The following is a 16,599-nucleotide window of genomic DNA, read 5'->3' as shown; positions in this document are numbered from 1 at the left end:
ACAGTAGATGCCATGGACAGAGGGAGTGTGGCCCCTGGAGGGGGCCATAGGAGCCCAGCGTGGCTGGAGCACGAGAGCCAGAGGGAGAGGTTGCCCGGGGCAGGGGCGGCCAGACCCCAGGACTCATGGACCACTGGACAGAGAACACTTTCTCCCAAGGGCAACGGAAAGCCGAGGGTGGCATGTTTACATTTGCAGTCTGGAAAGGTCAGAACATTCAGTGTGGTTAAAACAAGTATCACTTGAAAGAAGTGTGCCACGATGACCTGGCAAGTGGCCCAAGCCAAACCTGGGGGTTTTGAGACCAGAGGAACCCGAGAAATCTCATCAGGGGTCAGTGAGGGGATGCGTGGAGTCTGCCCCTTACTGCCGAGAAATAGGGCATAGAGCGGATAAGTGGCCTGCTGGCGGTCACAGCCCTGATGAAAGGCACAGCTGGAGGTCAAGCCCACGTGTCTGACTCCATGGCGGGCCTTTCCCCGTGACATGACACCGACTCCAGGGCTCACGGGCTGTAGGAACCCAACAAGGACAGCAGTGAAGCCATGGGGGCTGTGGGCTGTGATGTGGGAACAGGGTGTTAGGGATGGCTCCCTGGGGAGGTGACAGAGCTGGGCCAGGGCGGGGCACACTTGAAGTGCAGCCCTGCGAGAGCTCGACATCTGTGAGGACATGAAAGTGGTGTGGGACGGCCAGGGCCCAGGACAGGTCTGGGGAGGGACAGGGCAGGACGCCGAGGACAAAGCAGGAGGGATACGTGAGGGCTGCCCGCACCCCCTCGGGAGGATCTGCTGGGGGACCCAGGGGTGGCCCCTCACTCTCCCGGGCCCTGGTTGCATGCTCTCGAAATGGGCTCACCAGGTCGTGCATCCTTGCAAAATTGACAGAACTAAGATGTGTTGCGCTCTTCTTTAAGAGGGCCCTAAGGGCTGTGAAACTTCAGCCCTGGGTCCACAGCTGCCCTTGAGTTTGTCCTGAAGCATCTCTCTAGGAGGGGGAGGCATAGTCAGATTTGGAAGATCCCTCTAGAATTTCAGATAAAGGGGCCCCACAAGCAACAGGGAAGGCTGGACCGTTCAGAGGCTCTGTCAGCAAGGGCAGAAGAGACGGCAACACAGACCACCCCCTCCCACACGGATCAGGCGGGCCCCGCGTGGAGGGCAGACCCACAAGCCAAAGGAGAAACTGCCACGTTGGTGGAAGAAAGTGTGACCCGGGGAAAGGTGGGGAGTGCGAAGGACTTCTCAGACCTAGGTTTCAAAAGCATAGGCCAGGAGGCCGAAGAATGGTGACTTTGACCTCCCTGAAAACTGAGTAACGCTGTTCACCCAGAGACACCATGGCCCAGCACAGTATGGGATTAACGGGAGAAATTACTTGCAGTGCCTGACACTGGCAGTGGATTAACACATGGGGCATACAAGGAATCCCCACAAATGGACAAGGGCCGGCGCCAACTCCCAACAGAAAACAAAAAACAATGGGGGGAAAAGCCAAAAGGTAAAAGGCACGTGAAAGACGCACAAGCTCTTTATAGCCTTTGACCTCGTCTGAGCCCCTGGAAGTGTTAGCAGTGCCCTGGCACCGAGGAAGCTCCTCAGCTTACTTGATCGTCGTCACCATCATCATCCTGGATAATTAGAGTGATAATGGGGGGGGTGGTAAACATCTGTGGAACCCTCGCTCTATTTCAGGGGCCCTTCTGAGTTTATTTTCATGCATTAGCTCCATTCGTCCTCATCATGACCCATTGCACAGACAAGAACACTGAGGCACGGCGGGGTTAGCCAGCCTCCCCAGAGTCACGAGGCCACTGAATGGAGGAACTGGAACATAAACCCAGACCTGAACACGGAGCCACTCTGTTGCCTCCTGTTTCAAAATTTCTCTTAAGAGCATGAAGTACAATTGGCCATTTCACATGTAATTGTTATTTTGAGGTGTTTTTTTTTTTTTAACCACATGCAGGGCAGTACTGGGGTGGATGGGGAGCCGGGGGGTGGCTCCGGCAGCAGGACATTATGCTGGCCTTGCCCGCGCAGGTATGACCGACAGAAGCTGACACTGAAGGACGTCCATAACTGCCAGTACGTGGCGTGCATGAACCCCACTGCTGGATCCTTCACCATCGACCCCAGGCTTCAGGTAGGCAGAGCCTGGACTCATCTCGGTCAGCTGCAGGAGCCCAAGGCTCGCTTTGGCAAATGAGAAGGAAAGCATTGATTTGGGATCGTGGGGCTGTGGGCTGGCATTCCCTGGAGAACGCCCCAGCCTTTCAGAAGATGTCAGGACACTCCCAGTGGGTGGGGGAAGGAGGGGGGTGTTGAGAGGCTAGTCAGCTCTCCCTGTGAGCCCATAGGGCTGCCAGACTTAGCAAATAAAAATACAGATGCCCGCTCAAATCTGAATTTCAGATAAACAGAAAAGCATGCCCCATATGATGTTTGAGACATATTTGTACTAAAAAAAAAAAAAATTTCCTATGTGAAATTCAGATTTAATAGGAAATCCTGTACTCTATCTGCAATGCCACCCAGGCAGGACCTCACCTCTGAATGACCGAAGCAGACGGAGACCTGGAATTTAAATCCAGGCTGCGCTCTAAGGCACTCTTTGGCCTCCTCCAAGTTTTTTCTGGAGAGCATGACACGAATTTGGCTGTTTGAGATGTAATCAGTATTTAAGGGGGCTTTACCACACACATGGCATGAGGAGAGAACCTGTCCATTCTGACCATGCCCACGAGACATTAGGCGATGAGGACAGAGTCTGCTCCCCAGGAAGGGGGCCCCGCCCCAAGCTGGTCCCTACGCGCAGCCTGACGAGGGTCTCTGGTTGTTCCGGGCAGCGCCACTTCTGTGTGTTTGCCGTGAGCTTCCCGGGCCAGGAGGCCCTCATGAGCATCTACAGCACCATCCTGGCCCAGCACCTGGCCTATCAGTCGGTCCCCATGGTAGTCCAGAAGATGAGCAACCACCTGGTGGCCTCCGCCCTGGGTAAGCTGACCTGCCTCGCCCCCTCTCCCGTCGGCGAGACCCGCTGCTTTCTGGGGCTGACGGAGGCTTCATACTTGCCCCTGGTAAATATTTTGTTTAGACTTCCAAGTCAATATTTTTTTTAACGATGCTGTTGAGGTATTGTGAAATCCAGTTTCTTGAGGGGGAGGCAGAGGATAGGAAATTCAGTACACAGAAACAATTTACACATCAGTAGAGTAGCGAACTTCCTCCCTCCTCAGCTCTGTAGGTTTCTTACTTAAATTGTCACCATCGCATAGTCCATTTGCTTCAGAAACGATAGCTTAAGCTTTGCACTTCCCGAGGCCATTAAGAGTGTGCAAGAATCGATGTGTCTTTTTCCTGTAACAGCCCTGCACCAGAAAGTGACATCAACGTTTCTTCCCACAGCCGTTAAGTTTCATTATGTCTTCAACCTCAGGGACCTCTCCAATATTTTCCAGGTACTGCTTTTAGCGCTGTGTCATGTCACGTTATGGCCAAGGCCTGACCCACAGATGCTCTCCTCCTCTGCTGCTCTCAGGAGAGAAAGCAAAGTGATCTATGGACTGATTACAGTGATGATGTTGATGATGATGGTGACCATGGTGATAATAATGGTGATAGTGATGATGGCAATAATGATGGTGATGACGATAATGGTAGTGATGGTGATGATGGTGATGACGATGGTGATGGTGGTGGTGATGGTTGTAGTCTTGATGGTGGTGATGATGTTTCCTCTTACGTATTGACTGAGCTAGCCAATGGGTTTGGCCACTTATATCCCCATTTTCTCCTCCAAACAACATGTAATGCTCGTATATCCCCATTTTACAGGTGGGAAGTCTAAGGCTCCCTCCACTTCGAGTGTCAGCTCAAATGTCGTGCCCTCAAGAGGCCCCTCCTCATCCCCACACGCTGTCTCACTGTCCCTGTTTATGTCATTCATAGCACACGTCACAATGTGTAATTACCTTGTGATTTTGTCTGGTTACATCTCCCCACTAGAAGGCAAACTCCATGAAGGCAGGGTCAGTCCCATCATCACTGTGTTCCCAGAGCCCAGAACAAGGGCCTGGAAGAAAAGCACCTGTTGAACTTGCCAGGTCCCTTGGTTAGTGAACGGCCAAGCCAGGCCTGGGCCTGCCAGGCTCGCTGCACGGCCCAAGCTCGCCGGCCACTCCGTGGCCTGATCAGCCCCCTTGTCCCTTTCTCCACTGTCCACCCCCTTAGAGGGGGCAGCCCTTAACCCTGTCTCGTGAGGAGAATCCCCCCACGTCTCTCAGGCCACAGACACACCCTCCAGCCTCCAGGACTTGCGCGGCCTTGGCAGTCCGTGGCTTCCTGGACCTCTGGTGGCCGCTGTACCACAGCCTAAAGGGTCATCCCCTGGGGAAGCGGCCACTTTCTCGTTTGATCCACACGCGGCGCTCGGCTTGCCTCCCGGACACGGCTAAGGAGGCCGACCGCCCCGCGTCTGGGGCAGGGGCTCCTGTTCTCCACCGCAGAGACCCTGAAAATCCCACTGGACCTCGTCCGCCTCTGGCTGCACGAAGCCGAACGTGTGTACGGCGACAAGATGGTGGATGAGAAGGACCAGGAGGCGCTGCGCAGAGTCACCATCGCTTCCACCAAGAAGTTCTTCGACGTACGTCAGGCCGCCACGTCCCCTGCCAAGCCCAGGGAGGCTCCGAGGGGCAGGGTGTCGGGACCCCGTGACAATCCCCGCCCCCCTGCAAGGGCCCTGGGCTGGGGATGGGAACGACCACGTTGGGTCCCACGAGGTGACTCTGCCACGTGGGTGTGGCCCGAGCGAGGAGGAGTGAAGACCTCCCTCTAGCCGCTGGGCACAGACAGCTCTGCTGGGGTCGATGTGCTCCGCTGATGTGTCCGGGGTTTTCGTGGTAGAGTCATTTTTCTGGACTCTCCGTTCATTCCCGATGTGGCAGGGGCCAGGGGATTTTGCCCAGTGGTTTGCGGGGGCCCCTGCAGACGTGGCCTGATATTCTGAGGCCGCCGGGCAAGGTGCTCGGGCTGCTGTTCGTGATCTGTGTGCCCGAGGCAGCGACAACAGAAGCATCTTGTCTCTGACGTCTAGGATCTTGCTGACGAGCTCTTATTCGCCAAACCCAATATCTACTGCCACTTTGCTCACGGGATCGGCGATCCCAAGTACCTGCCGGTGACTGACGTGGCTCCCCTGAGCAAGCTCCTGGTGGAAGCTCTGGACAGTTACAACGAGATCAACGCGGTCATGAACCTGGTGAGCGGGGCTCGAGCAGGCAGCAGCGGGCTGGGGAGGGACAAGGGAGGCGTGTCTGCGCGGTGAGACGCCCGGGGTCTCTCTGGCCCGGTCTCTTCAGGTGCTGTTTGAGGACGCGGTGGCCCACATCTGCAGGATCAGCCGTATCCTGGAGTCCCCACGGGGCAACGCCCTGCTGGTCGGGGTGGGCGGCAGCGGCAAGCAGAGCCTCTCCCGCCTGGCCGCGTACATCAGCGCGCTGGACGTGTTCCAGATCACCCTCAAGAAGGGCTACGGGATCCCAGACCTCAAGGTGAGATGTCGCCTCTCAGTAAGCCGCCCTTCGGGAGGGGGAGCGGAGAAGAGTCTCCCCACTCCCGTTCCCCAGACGAAGCATCCAGCGCAGAGAGTGGGAAGGTCACCAGCAGGGTGATTATCTTAGACGGTAAAGGCCAGGGACACATTCGGCCGGTGCCCACGGCCATGTGACGAAGGTAAAAGGAAGTGTGGGTTTCCGGTAGATTAGAGCCAGTAGAGAGTCACCCCAGATAATAGCGGCAAAGAGATTTGGTTCTCGTCTCTGGTCATCCAACCGTGCCGCATCTTTCCCAGTTTTCCAGATTAAATAATTGAGAACCGGTACTCACTAGCTGTCTAACTACATCCTCAGGGTTCTGGGGGCCTGCTTTTTTTAATTAATCAAATAAATATAAGCTTGATTCAGGTCTCCCATCCCCAAGACGTGCCGCCGAGGCTTTTTATTGATTCCTTTTTCCCGAAAATTTGCTCTCTCGGGGACCTGTGTGCTAGTCAAACACGATCAGTCTAGAGCTTACCATCGTTGTGTCTCGGATTAGAGCTGAAATTGACTGGACCGCGTCACACGGCTCGTCCCTCTTTGCCTTGGTGTCGAGGCTGCCTCTGTGGGCCAGGACAGTGCCAGACCCAGGGGACCCTCCCCTCCGCTCACGGCTCCGAGGCAGTTGCTGGCCAGGTGGCCTTAGGGGGGTGGCCTGGACCCCTGCCGGAGCCTGGCACCCTGGGACCTCAGCAGGACGGGGGTGGTCTGCGGGCAGAGGCCCCAGGAAGGACGATGGGGACGGTGAGCTAGTTCTCAGCCCTGCTCTCGCGACGATGCTGAGCAGGCTGTGCCAGGGCCAGCGGCCTCCAGCTTGGCATTGCCCCCGGTGCGTTCTACACTTCCTATCAGAGGACCAGCCAGCTGGCTGTGTTTTTAAAATCCCAGCCTTAAGGGAGAGGTCTCCCTAATGTAGGTTCTGCCAGACACCACCTCCTGAACTGAGCCGGCGTGTCGTGGGTCTTAGCGGTGCTCAGCTAAGCCGCGCGAGTGGGTTTGCACCGACTCCCCGCGTGCGCTCGGGGTGGTTAGAATCCTCGCCTCTGGAGCTGCGCGGTTGTACTGAGTTGTCTCCACTGGAAAAGTCTCTAGTCTGTTAGCTTAATTGTACTGCTTTATTTTCCTGATTGCATCATACTCTTTGCCCTGTGCTTGTGAGGATTTTGTTGGCCTCACCTTGGGGCCACCTGTGGCAGATGTTGTTTTATCCCCTGGCATTGGCTACAGCAGCTCTGTGATCTGTTTCGTCACAATTCATTGCTCCTGCGCCCGCGACGAACTGGGTCTGTACTCCTCATTGGTTATCATTTGTTAAGTGTTTATTATTATATTTTTATATTATATAAAATATATATTTTATATAAATATATATATTATATATATATTATATATATAATATATATTATATTTATATAATATTATATTATATAAATATATATATTTATATAATAAATATATATATTTATATAATATTAAATATATATTTTATATAAAATATATATATTATATAAAATATATATTATATATATTATATATATATTATAATATATATTATTATATTATTATATTATTTATTAAGTAGCTTCTGTGGATTCGGAAGTAAGGGCAGCCGTAAACAGGGCTATAGGACCTTGCATTGGACCTTGCGTCATATTAGGGGAAGCAGACTCCTGAACAGTTATAAGATGCATTATTATTGTTCTAATGAGAGCGTCACAGTAAGAAGTTAACAATGTGTATGTTATTAGCGTAACAGATGCGTTCATGATGATGTAACATTATTATAAAGTCGTACCATAAGCCACGGGCACCCACTGGAGTTTGGAGACGCGGCGGGAAAAGGGTCAGGATCCAAACCCAAGGGCCATCGAGTGCCTCATGGAAAACCCTGGACTTGGTCCCAAGAAAACAAGATACTGTCAAGGTCATGTGTGCAGAGGAGGGGCAAGATCTGGTGGTGTTCTGGGACAGAGTGGAGGATGGCTTGAAGACAGCAGAGATCGCTCAGGGGTGACGGGTAGAGGGGTACCACAGGAGCCCCGGTGACCCCACAAAGGCTGGAACCAGACAGTGCAACAGGAAGGGAGGAGGGAAAGATGGAGCGAGACCCTCGTCGTGGGCGAGTGCCCTGCACTGACGGGAGGAGTGGGACCTTAGCTGGACTCCCACCTGCTGGGTCCCCAGGCCCCACCCCCCGTGCAGTCCCCAGGCCAGGCAGCGGCGTGCTTTTGACTTCTGTGAGCCCTCTCCCCGAGGCCCGAGTGGTAGCCCAGAGAGCTGGACCAGACCCTCTGGAGAAATGCTTTAAGCTGAGTGAGGGGCCAGGCCCACGTCCCAGCAGCTCGGGCGGCCCCCTCGACCTTCAGCAAATGTTGACCGGAGAGGGGCAGGCGGGGCGAGCGCTTGCCTTCCTGCAGCCGGCAAGGCAGAAGGAGGAGAGCGCCCCTGGCCACACCTCTTCGACCCTCTTCCCTGAGACTCACCCCCAACCTGGGCTCCTTGTTCCTTCGTCTCTGCCGGCAATGACGACGGCCGCGAGGGGCCCCGGAAGTGTGCCCCGGCCAGAGAGGGGAGTGTGCGCCCTGCTCTGTTACCGCCAGTCCCGAGATGCACCCAGACGCAGGTGGTCTTTAACATCCTCAGATGCCGCTGTCCGGACCCGCTCCCTCCTCCTCTATGGTGAGTGAGGAGGGGACCCTCGGAGCTGAGCTTGTGGGGCTGACCATGACGTTGGCAGCTGGAGCAATTACTGACACGAAGTCTCCCTCAAGCAGACGGGAACTGAGGACAGAGGGGGACTGGGAGGGGTGGCGAGGACGGCCAAGACTCCAGTGCCAGAAGAAACCAAGATAGTGTGCAGCCTCGTGTGCGTGGGCGTCGGGGGAACTGAGGGGACACTCGGCAGGAGATGGCCAAGGCGCACTGGGACCTGTGGGGCTGGGACGTGCAGGAGAGGGCGGCAGGTGGAGATCTCGGCCCCTCAGCCTGAGCGCGTGGGGGTGGCGGAGTCCATGCCAGAGAGGTGCAGAGGCTGAGGGGGACGGGATCCCGGGGCAGGCAGGACGAGGACCACGGGCCAGAGCAGCGGTCAGCAGGGACAGAGCAAGCGCCACGGCAGGAAGGCCAGAGAGGGCCGAGCTTCACGACAGTCGAGGCCTCAGAGGCTCCAGGCAGGACAGTGGGCTGGGGCCGAGGAGAGGCCCTGAGGTCTCGGCCGGAGCAGGTTCCCCTGGGGGCCCCAGGAGAGAGCCTGGAAGCGGGAGCTAGAGAAAGGGCAGCGGCCAGAGGGCGCGGCAAACCCCGATTCTCCCGGAGACGAGCAAGCGGGATGGGGGAAGAGAGGTGCTGTAGGCCTGGGGCCACCACGCCGGCCCTCGGCCTTTAGGGACCATCGGTCTTTCCAGAACATTCCGCTCTGACCTGGGTCCCTGCAGCAACTAGCTTCCCTCGCTCCAAGCAGATCCCTTGCCTCAGCCAGTCGAACCGGATTCAAAAGCTGAACTTGGTGGAACTTCGAGGCCCCTCCCAAATTCGTTCATTCCCAAACCACAGGAGGGAGGAACACTCAGGGGTCAGCATGACAGCGGTGCAGGTTGAGCCCGCACCAGCCAGGAGCTGCCCTCTGTTGTGCAGTCGCCACACTCGCCTCCCCCAGGACGACCGCCGGGCTCACGCGCAATGAAGCTCCCGCGTTTAGGTACCTACGGCTGATTCCGGCGTTGTCGGCTCCCAGCCCACATCCACGATGGACTGTGAAATGGGAAGAGTGATGTGTCTCAACACCAAGGCCCCCCGCCGCCTCTCCAAGTAGGACCTGCCTTGGAGGCCACACCCGAGGGCGTGACCGGGGCTCATATCCCACCTGAGGCCTCTGCTCTCCCAGGCTCAGGGCTTCCCTTTGATTTGTTTTTTAAGCTTGTCCAAAAACCCTGGAATTTGGAACTTGCCTTGTGACCCCAGTTATACCCCTGTCAGCTCCAGCTGAGGGACCCTGGTGATGTTTCTCTCTGAACAGATGTCAGGGAGGTGTGCTGCTTCCAAAGGGCAGAAGAGAGCTACTCGGGATGCCTACAATGGACATTTTAAAGCCTTTAAAATAATTACAGAAGCTCTCAGGTCTTATTTAAAAATTAGACGGTAAAGAAAAGCAAATCACCAAACCCCTGAAAATTCACATTCATACTTGGATGACACTGACGTTTTAATATATATTTACAAGTTATACGTGTAAGTTGGCACTTTTCAAACATAGCAAGCTATTCATACTGCTCTGTAACATGCTTTTTTTTTTTTTTTTTTTACTATTCTCCTTCATTTATTCATCCAGAATTACCATGCAATTGTTTTGTCAATTATTTCTTTAAAACCTACCAGTAATGTGATAGGAGTTACGATGAGCAGAGGCAATACTTTCCAGCCTCCCCCTCCCAGCCCGTGGTGTATTCATTCGGGGCCTCTTCCAGGGTCTTCATTTAAGCTTTTTATTCCTTTTTATACGGTAAAGCATACACAACGCAGAATTTACCATTTTAACCACACCATTCAATGGCATTAATACGTTCACATAGTGGTGCCACCACCCCACCGTCCATCTCCAGAGCTTTCTCATCTTCCCCAACAGAAACTCTGTCCCCATGAAACACTAACTCCCCCTGCCCGCTCCCCACAGCCCCTGGCACCCAGCGTCCTACTTTCTGTCTCCATGAATCCGACTCTGCCGGGGACCTCGCATGAGTGGAATCCTACTCATGTGAGGACAAATCCTATTGGTCCTTTTGTGACTGGCCGACGTCACTCAGCATAATGTCTTCTAGGTTCCTCTGTGTTGTAGCATGGTCAGAATTTCCTTCCTTCTTAAGGCAGAATAATATCCCACTGTGTGAATGGACCCCATCGTGTTTATCCATCCATCCGTCGAGGGACGCCTGGGTTGTTTCCACTTTGGAGCTGTGGCGAGTAGAGCCGCCACAAGCCTGGGTGTCCTCCACGGAAGGCCCTGGGTCTCCATCTACAGACCCTGCCCATTTCTTACGGAGCTGATCTCCGGGTGCCCCCGTCTGGGTGGTGGTGGAAGATGCTTCTACACGAGCATCTTCTTGGCAAGACCTCTGAGGGTGTCCTCCTCGGGTCCAGCTCGACCTCAGCGCCCAGTACATCAAGTCGGCCGTGAAGAACGTTCCCTCGGTGTTCCTGATGACGGACTCCCAGGTGGCCGAGGAGCAGTTTCTGGTGCTGATCAATGACCTGCTGGCCTCGGGGGAGATCCCGGGGCTGTTTATGGACGACGAGGTGGAGAACATCATCTCCTCCATGCGGCCGCAAGTGAAGTCCCTGGGCCTGACGGACACCCGGGAGGCGTGCTGGAAATTCTTCATTGAGAAAGTGCGCAGGCACCTGAAGGTAGGGGGTCCCGGGCTTGGGGGCGGGGGGTCCCGGGGACCTTCTAAGGGCTGGTTCTTCACTCGGGGAGGAGTTAGGGGCTGTTCCCGCACAGGAAATGGAAAACTGTTAGGAGAGTATGGTGAGCTGCCTGATGGAGGTGGGCTGTTAGAAGTGCCTTGTGGCCGAAAGAAGTGATTTCTATATGCGCCCCCCCCCCGCAATAGAGCACGTTTAAATAGATTAGTTCACCTTGACCTTCAACATTCCCCCTTGGGGAAGCTGGCTGAGCTACCCAAGTTAGACCGAGAGCACTTTGGGTCCTTCTCTCCCTCCTCGTCCGTGACCAGTAGGACAGCTGCCCCTGGCCAGGTGGCCCTGCTTTCGTTCCTCCCGGCCCCCAAGGACCAGACCTGCTAAAGGACCATAGCCCTCCCTGTTCTGGGACCTCACCTACCCAGTGTGGTTGCCCACACCCTACTCCCTCCTGCACCCAGCCCTCCTTTCCCCTTTGTGGGGCCACCCCAGGAGGGCTCGGGGCTCCCCTGCACCCTCACATCGTGATGCGATGGCCACACTGCCAGCCCAGACCTGGGCGTGTTCTCCCCACCCCCGCACTTGGAGACGGACACCACGCAGAGAGCTTTTCCTTCTAAAGGGGCTTTCTGCAAAAGCAGCGCGATTTGGCCCCAGCACCACCGTCCCCCAACCAGCAGCAACTGTGTCCACTTCTAGGTAATCCTGTGTTTCTCCCCCGTGGGCTCCGTCCTGCGTGTACGAGCAAGAAAATTCCCTGCCGTGGTCAACTGCACAGCCATCGACTGGTTCCATGAGTGGCCAGAGGACGCCCTGGTGTCCGTCAGCACTCACTTCCTTGAGGACACCGAGGGGATTCAGGTGAGTCACGGGGCACAGAGCCGGGAGGGAGGGTTCCCGTCGGACCGGGATAGGGTGAGGCAGCTGAGGCACTCGCCTTGGGTGCAAAACTTAAGGGGGCACCAAAAACTTAATCAAGATCAGTGATGTTTTAATGCAGTATTTTAAAAATCAACATTAATGCTGAAATGCTCAAAAGTGTCAAAACCGTAAACAAAGACAGGCTGCCATTTGTTGGTTTTTCTGGCCCCGACTTACTGTGCCAGGGAAATGGTCGTTTCAATCAGCTGGGGGTTCCGGGCCTCACGCGGCCACGGGCCCACAGGGCTGGTTCCGGGGGATCCTACGTGCGAACAGATTGAGCAGCTCGGGCTTTGAACATAGTCCCTGATTGGAGCCGACTGCAGAGCCCGTATTTACTTTGATAAGTGTATGCGGGCGCACACTTTTTCCTCTTGCCTTGGGCTCCAACATGGCTCTGCCCCCAGGGCTCTGCCCAGGGCTGCTGCCTCACCTTTGACCTACCTTTTTTTGGGGGGGGGGCGGTATGCGGGCCTCTCACTGTTGTGGCCTCTCCCGTTGCGGAACATAGGCTCCAGACGCACAGGCTCAGCGGCCTGGGCTCACGGGCCCAGCCGCTCCGCGGCATGTGGGATCTTCCCGCACCGGGGCACGAACCTGTGTCCCCTGCATCGGCAGGAGGACTCTCAACCACTGCGCCACCAGGGAAGCCCTGACCTGCCTTTTATAGGGCATGACAAGTAAGACAGGGTGATGTAAGCCTTCTTTTTTTTTTTCTCTTTTTTTTTTTCTTTTTCTTTACAGCATCTTTCATTTCTTTTTAAAGACTCTTTTTTTTAACATTTTATTTATTTATTTATTTATTTATTTATTTATTTATTTTTTGTCTGGGCCGTGTGTTAGTTGCAGCACGCAGGATCTTCTTTGTGGCCCACAGGCTTCTCTTCAGTGTGGTGCACGGGCTTCTCTCTAGTTGTGGCATGCGGGTTTTCTCTCTCTAGTTGTGGCCCACGGGTTCCAGAGCGCATGGGCTCTGTAGTTTGCGGCATGCAGGTTCGCTAGTTGAGGCACACGAGCTCAGTCGTTGCCTGTGGGCTTAGTTGCCCCGTGGCATGTGGGATCCTAGTTTCCTGACCGGGGATCGAACCCACGTCCCCTGCATTGGAAGGCGGATTCTTTACCACTGGTCCACCAAGGAAGTCCCTACAGTGTCTTTCTTTTATTGAAAGACGGTGCCCGCATTCACCGTTTGTGCTCATTGCCGGCCTAGAAATGGGCATTAGCCTGTGACCCAGCTGATGCAAGTGATGCGCAGGCCCAGAATAAATCCCACGTGGTTATCGTGTCTGATTTATTTTGATCGCATATTCAGTTATTAAGTGGAATAAAATAAGCCTGAAATTAACCTCTTCCCTAGTTTTTAAAGATGGGTAAAGCCCCCCGCTTATCACTGTCAGAGCGTTCAGTTGCAGGCTGAGCCTTTCCCAGAAATGCCGCCGTCATATGTCCTCCACACCCCGAGTGCCTGTAGGGGCGGGGGCCTCCTGGGACCGGCGAATGGCCCCACTGCTGGCACCAGCGAGGGCTGCAGAGTAGATGCCGAAGAAGCGTGTGTTGGATGAACACATTCCCAAATTAACCTGAATTACAGTTAATGTCCCTTGAACAATTAATTCCTGGGGCAAAGCTCCTAGTGCCTGTCTTCGGGCAGGTGGGGCAGGCCCAGGTGGTGGGGCCGTGACCCTGGCGTGGACGCGGGCCAGAAAGGGCTGGGAAAGGAGTTACTAAAACCCCAGGGCCTGGAACAGGAAATGTCCGATAAATGCTTGCAGAAATTACCTGGTTAATCAAGCATGTTGTATATGCAAGTGTGTGAGTCCGAGAGAGAATAGTGATAACCTTGGCTCTGACCGGGCCCCTTGGCGGTGCAATACCACCGTCGCCCGTGAGAGCCCTGCAGACCTTGCTGTCTTGAGCCTCATTTGACAGCTGAACCACCAAGGTTGACAGAGGGGGTACCACTCATCCAGGGTCCTCGGCGAGGAAGGGAACCCACCTTGTGGTCCACGGTGGCCAGCAGCCTCCTCTTCCATCAGGGCACCGGGGAATGAATGGTTCTGTCTTGTCTTTGTAGCCGGAAGTTAAGGCCTCCATCAGCCTCTTCATGTCCTACGTGCACACGACCGTCAAAGAGATGTCCAAGGTGTACCTCGCCACCGAGAGGCGCTACAACTATACCACGCCCAAAACCTTCCTGGAGCAGATCAAACTGTACCAGAACCTACTGGCCAAGAAGAGGATGGAGCTGGTCGCCAAAATCGAGAGGCTGGAGAACGGGCTGATGAAGCTGCAGAGCACAGCCTCTCAGGTAGGAGAGCTGGGGCCTCGGGATGTGCTTCCAGAACCTTCCCCCAGGCATGTGACACAAAGTAAGGGCAAACCACAGCAAGTATACGGGTTTTAACCTAGACGGTGGATCCCAAACGCCTTCCGGGTGCTGATGTTACGTCGGGTGCTTCCCGGGGGTCCCGCGTCTGGGGGGGTTTGCTCATGCAGGCAAGTGCAGCCCGTGGAGGCGGGTCCATCCCGGAGCCCCGTTCACACTGTGGTGCCCAGATGGAAGCGCATCTGCCGTACTTTCACACCGTGTTAATTTTTAAGTTTTCTGCCTGGTTTTAAATATCCTCCGTGGTGTAGCCCCGGCTCCCTCTTTACTGCCCACCGTTGGCGTCTCCGCGGGAGCCTGGTAAACAGCTGCCGCAGGCCTTGGAGCTGCAGAAGCACAGGTGGAGGGTGGCCCCTGACACAGGCTGCTGCACAGAGCCAAGGCCACCCCGTGGGGGCGGAGAGGGGAACCCGGTGCTGCGGCTGTCCATTCCTTGGACAGAGCTTGCCGGAGCCACGAAGCAGCCTGCTCCCTCCCTGGATAGGAACAAGGGAGAAGCCCGGCTCAGCAGGCGTTTTTCCCCAAATGTACCTTCCGGGAGTGGTCCTGGGACACAGGAAATGCACCCAGGAGAGGGCGGTTACAGCGATGGAGTGGTGGCCTCCTCGTGCTAGAAGTCATCCAGATGGGGAAGGGTGTCTCAGCCCGTCACTTACCACTTCCCAGAACTCCCTCCGCCTGGCTGCCTAGGGCCTCACCCGAGTGCCCGAGGGAGCTTTTCATCCCCGGCTCCAGGCTCTCACAGCCCCACCAGCCTCCCCAGAACCCCTCAGCACCCTGCCTCTGCCGACATTGTTTTTATCCGGCCACCTTGACTGCCACCTCCTTGAACGACAGGAATGGGTCTTATACTTGCGACCCTGTGTACACAGTCGGTGCTCAGTAAATACTTACCTTGGAGAAGCTGAAAAAGCACTTAGAAATGCGTCACAGGGAGTGGTAAGCAACCGGCAGGCCTGCTGTTCTGCTCGGGCCCCGCGGCTCACATGGCCACCAGCCCGGCCGAGTAGGGGGCAGCGTGCGGTGGCCGGGGCCCCAGCCTGCCCGCCTCCCTTCCCTCCTCCTCTAGGTGGACGATTTAAAAGCCAAGCTGGCGGTTCAGGAGGCTGAGCTCAAGCAGAAAAACGAGAAAGCGGACAAGCTGATCCACGTGGTGGGTGTGGAAACAGAGAAGGTCAGCAAAGAGAAAGCCATTGCTGATGAGGAAGAAGTCAAGGTGGAAGTCATCAACAAGGTGGGCAGACGGGCAGCGGCACGTGGCTCTGCCCTGCTGGGCCCCTTCCCCTGGTGGCCAGTATCTCCTACGGGCCCGGGCAAACCAGCAGGAACCCCGCAGGGAGGGCTTCTCTCCCAAGCGCAGGGCCCCCAGCTCAGCAGAGGGCTGCCCTCCCAAGCCCCAGCAGTGGCATCTCCTGAGCTGGTAAGACATGCGGGTTCCCAGGCCCCAGCTCTGCTGAATCGGGTCTGCATCTCAGTGAGATGCCAGTGGCCTGTGAGCACGTTAAGGCTTGAGAAGCCTTCCTCGGAGCCCTGGTCCTCAGACTTGCTGCACCTGGAGCCCCGAGATGTTCCAGTGCCACTGGCCCTGGTGGGCTCCACGCCGAAGGTTCATGGCTTGGGTTGATTTCTCATCGCCTTCTCCTGCATGCCTTTTTTGTCATTAGTCATGCACCTGCGTGAGTGTCTAAATTAAGAGTCCCAGTAATTGTCTGCTGTCTCTTGAGAGGGAGGACAGCAGCAAGTCATTTCTTTGCCTGAGACAGCCTCCTTCCAAGGCCAACGGGAGGGGGACCTGAGCCCTGCCCTTCCCACCAGTGCTGGAGCGCGGAGGGTCCCGGGCCGGGTGGGGTAGCCAGGAGCTCTGCTCCATCCCTCATTGTAACCTGCATGACCACAGCCCTGTTAGGATGGTTGGCAATGTGCCTGAGGTCTCAAAATTAGCAAGTGACATAGTCAGGATCCAAGCCAAGACCCACACCTGCACCCTGAACTCAGGGACCTGCCGTCTGATACATGCAGCTGTTAACATCTGGGTGCCCACCCCTCTCCAACCCCTGATCCAGAAATGGCCCAACATGCTCCAGGGAAGCCTGGAGCTTCCCAGCACCACCGGCCAAGTCAGTGCCTTCCATGCCCTGTTCCCTGAGTTGTGTCCCGCATGTCCCTAAAGTAAGGTATGGAATGGGATTCTCCAGGAGGTGTTCTGCAAAGAGACCCTCTTCTTTCTGTCGTCCTTCCTCCTTGCCCAGCAAAAGCTCCCAGCCCCGACTGGCTTCTT

At 55.6% G+C, this 16,599-nt stretch overlaps 1 protein-coding gene across 1 annotated transcript in view; it reads left to right on the top strand.

Annotated features, from left to right (window-relative positions):
* DNAH17 (dynein axonemal heavy chain 17) overlaps positions 1–16,599 on the top strand; it is a gene marked incomplete at both ends in the record, with an annotated part of 110,072 nt that overhangs the window by 63,664 nt on the left and 29,809 nt on the right. The window contains 10 exons of the mRNA XM_082679965.1: positions 2,043–2,145; positions 2,849–2,996; positions 3,369–3,460; positions 4,486–4,647; positions 5,098–5,262; positions 5,363–5,554; positions 10,733–10,999; positions 11,714–11,875; positions 14,010–14,243; positions 15,391–15,555. Coding sequence (XP_082536091.1) covers positions 2,043–2,145; positions 2,849–2,996; positions 3,369–3,460; positions 4,486–4,647; positions 5,098–5,262; positions 5,363–5,554; positions 10,733–10,999; positions 11,714–11,875; positions 14,010–14,243; positions 15,391–15,555 — 1,690 coding nt within the window. The remainder of the gene's footprint in view (positions 1–2,042; positions 2,146–2,848; positions 2,997–3,368; positions 3,461–4,485; positions 4,648–5,097; positions 5,263–5,362; positions 5,555–10,732; positions 11,000–11,713; positions 11,876–14,009; positions 14,244–15,390; positions 15,556–16,599) is intronic.

Source organism: Grampus griseus (genome assembly GCF_964374135.1).
Source record: "Grampus griseus genome assembly, chromosome: 20".
NCBI classification, from domain to species: Eukaryota; Metazoa; Chordata; class Mammalia; order Artiodactyla; family Delphinidae; genus Grampus; species Grampus griseus.
Note: the sequence above shows the minus strand (reverse complement) of the source record. Positions and strands in the feature narration are given on the sequence as shown.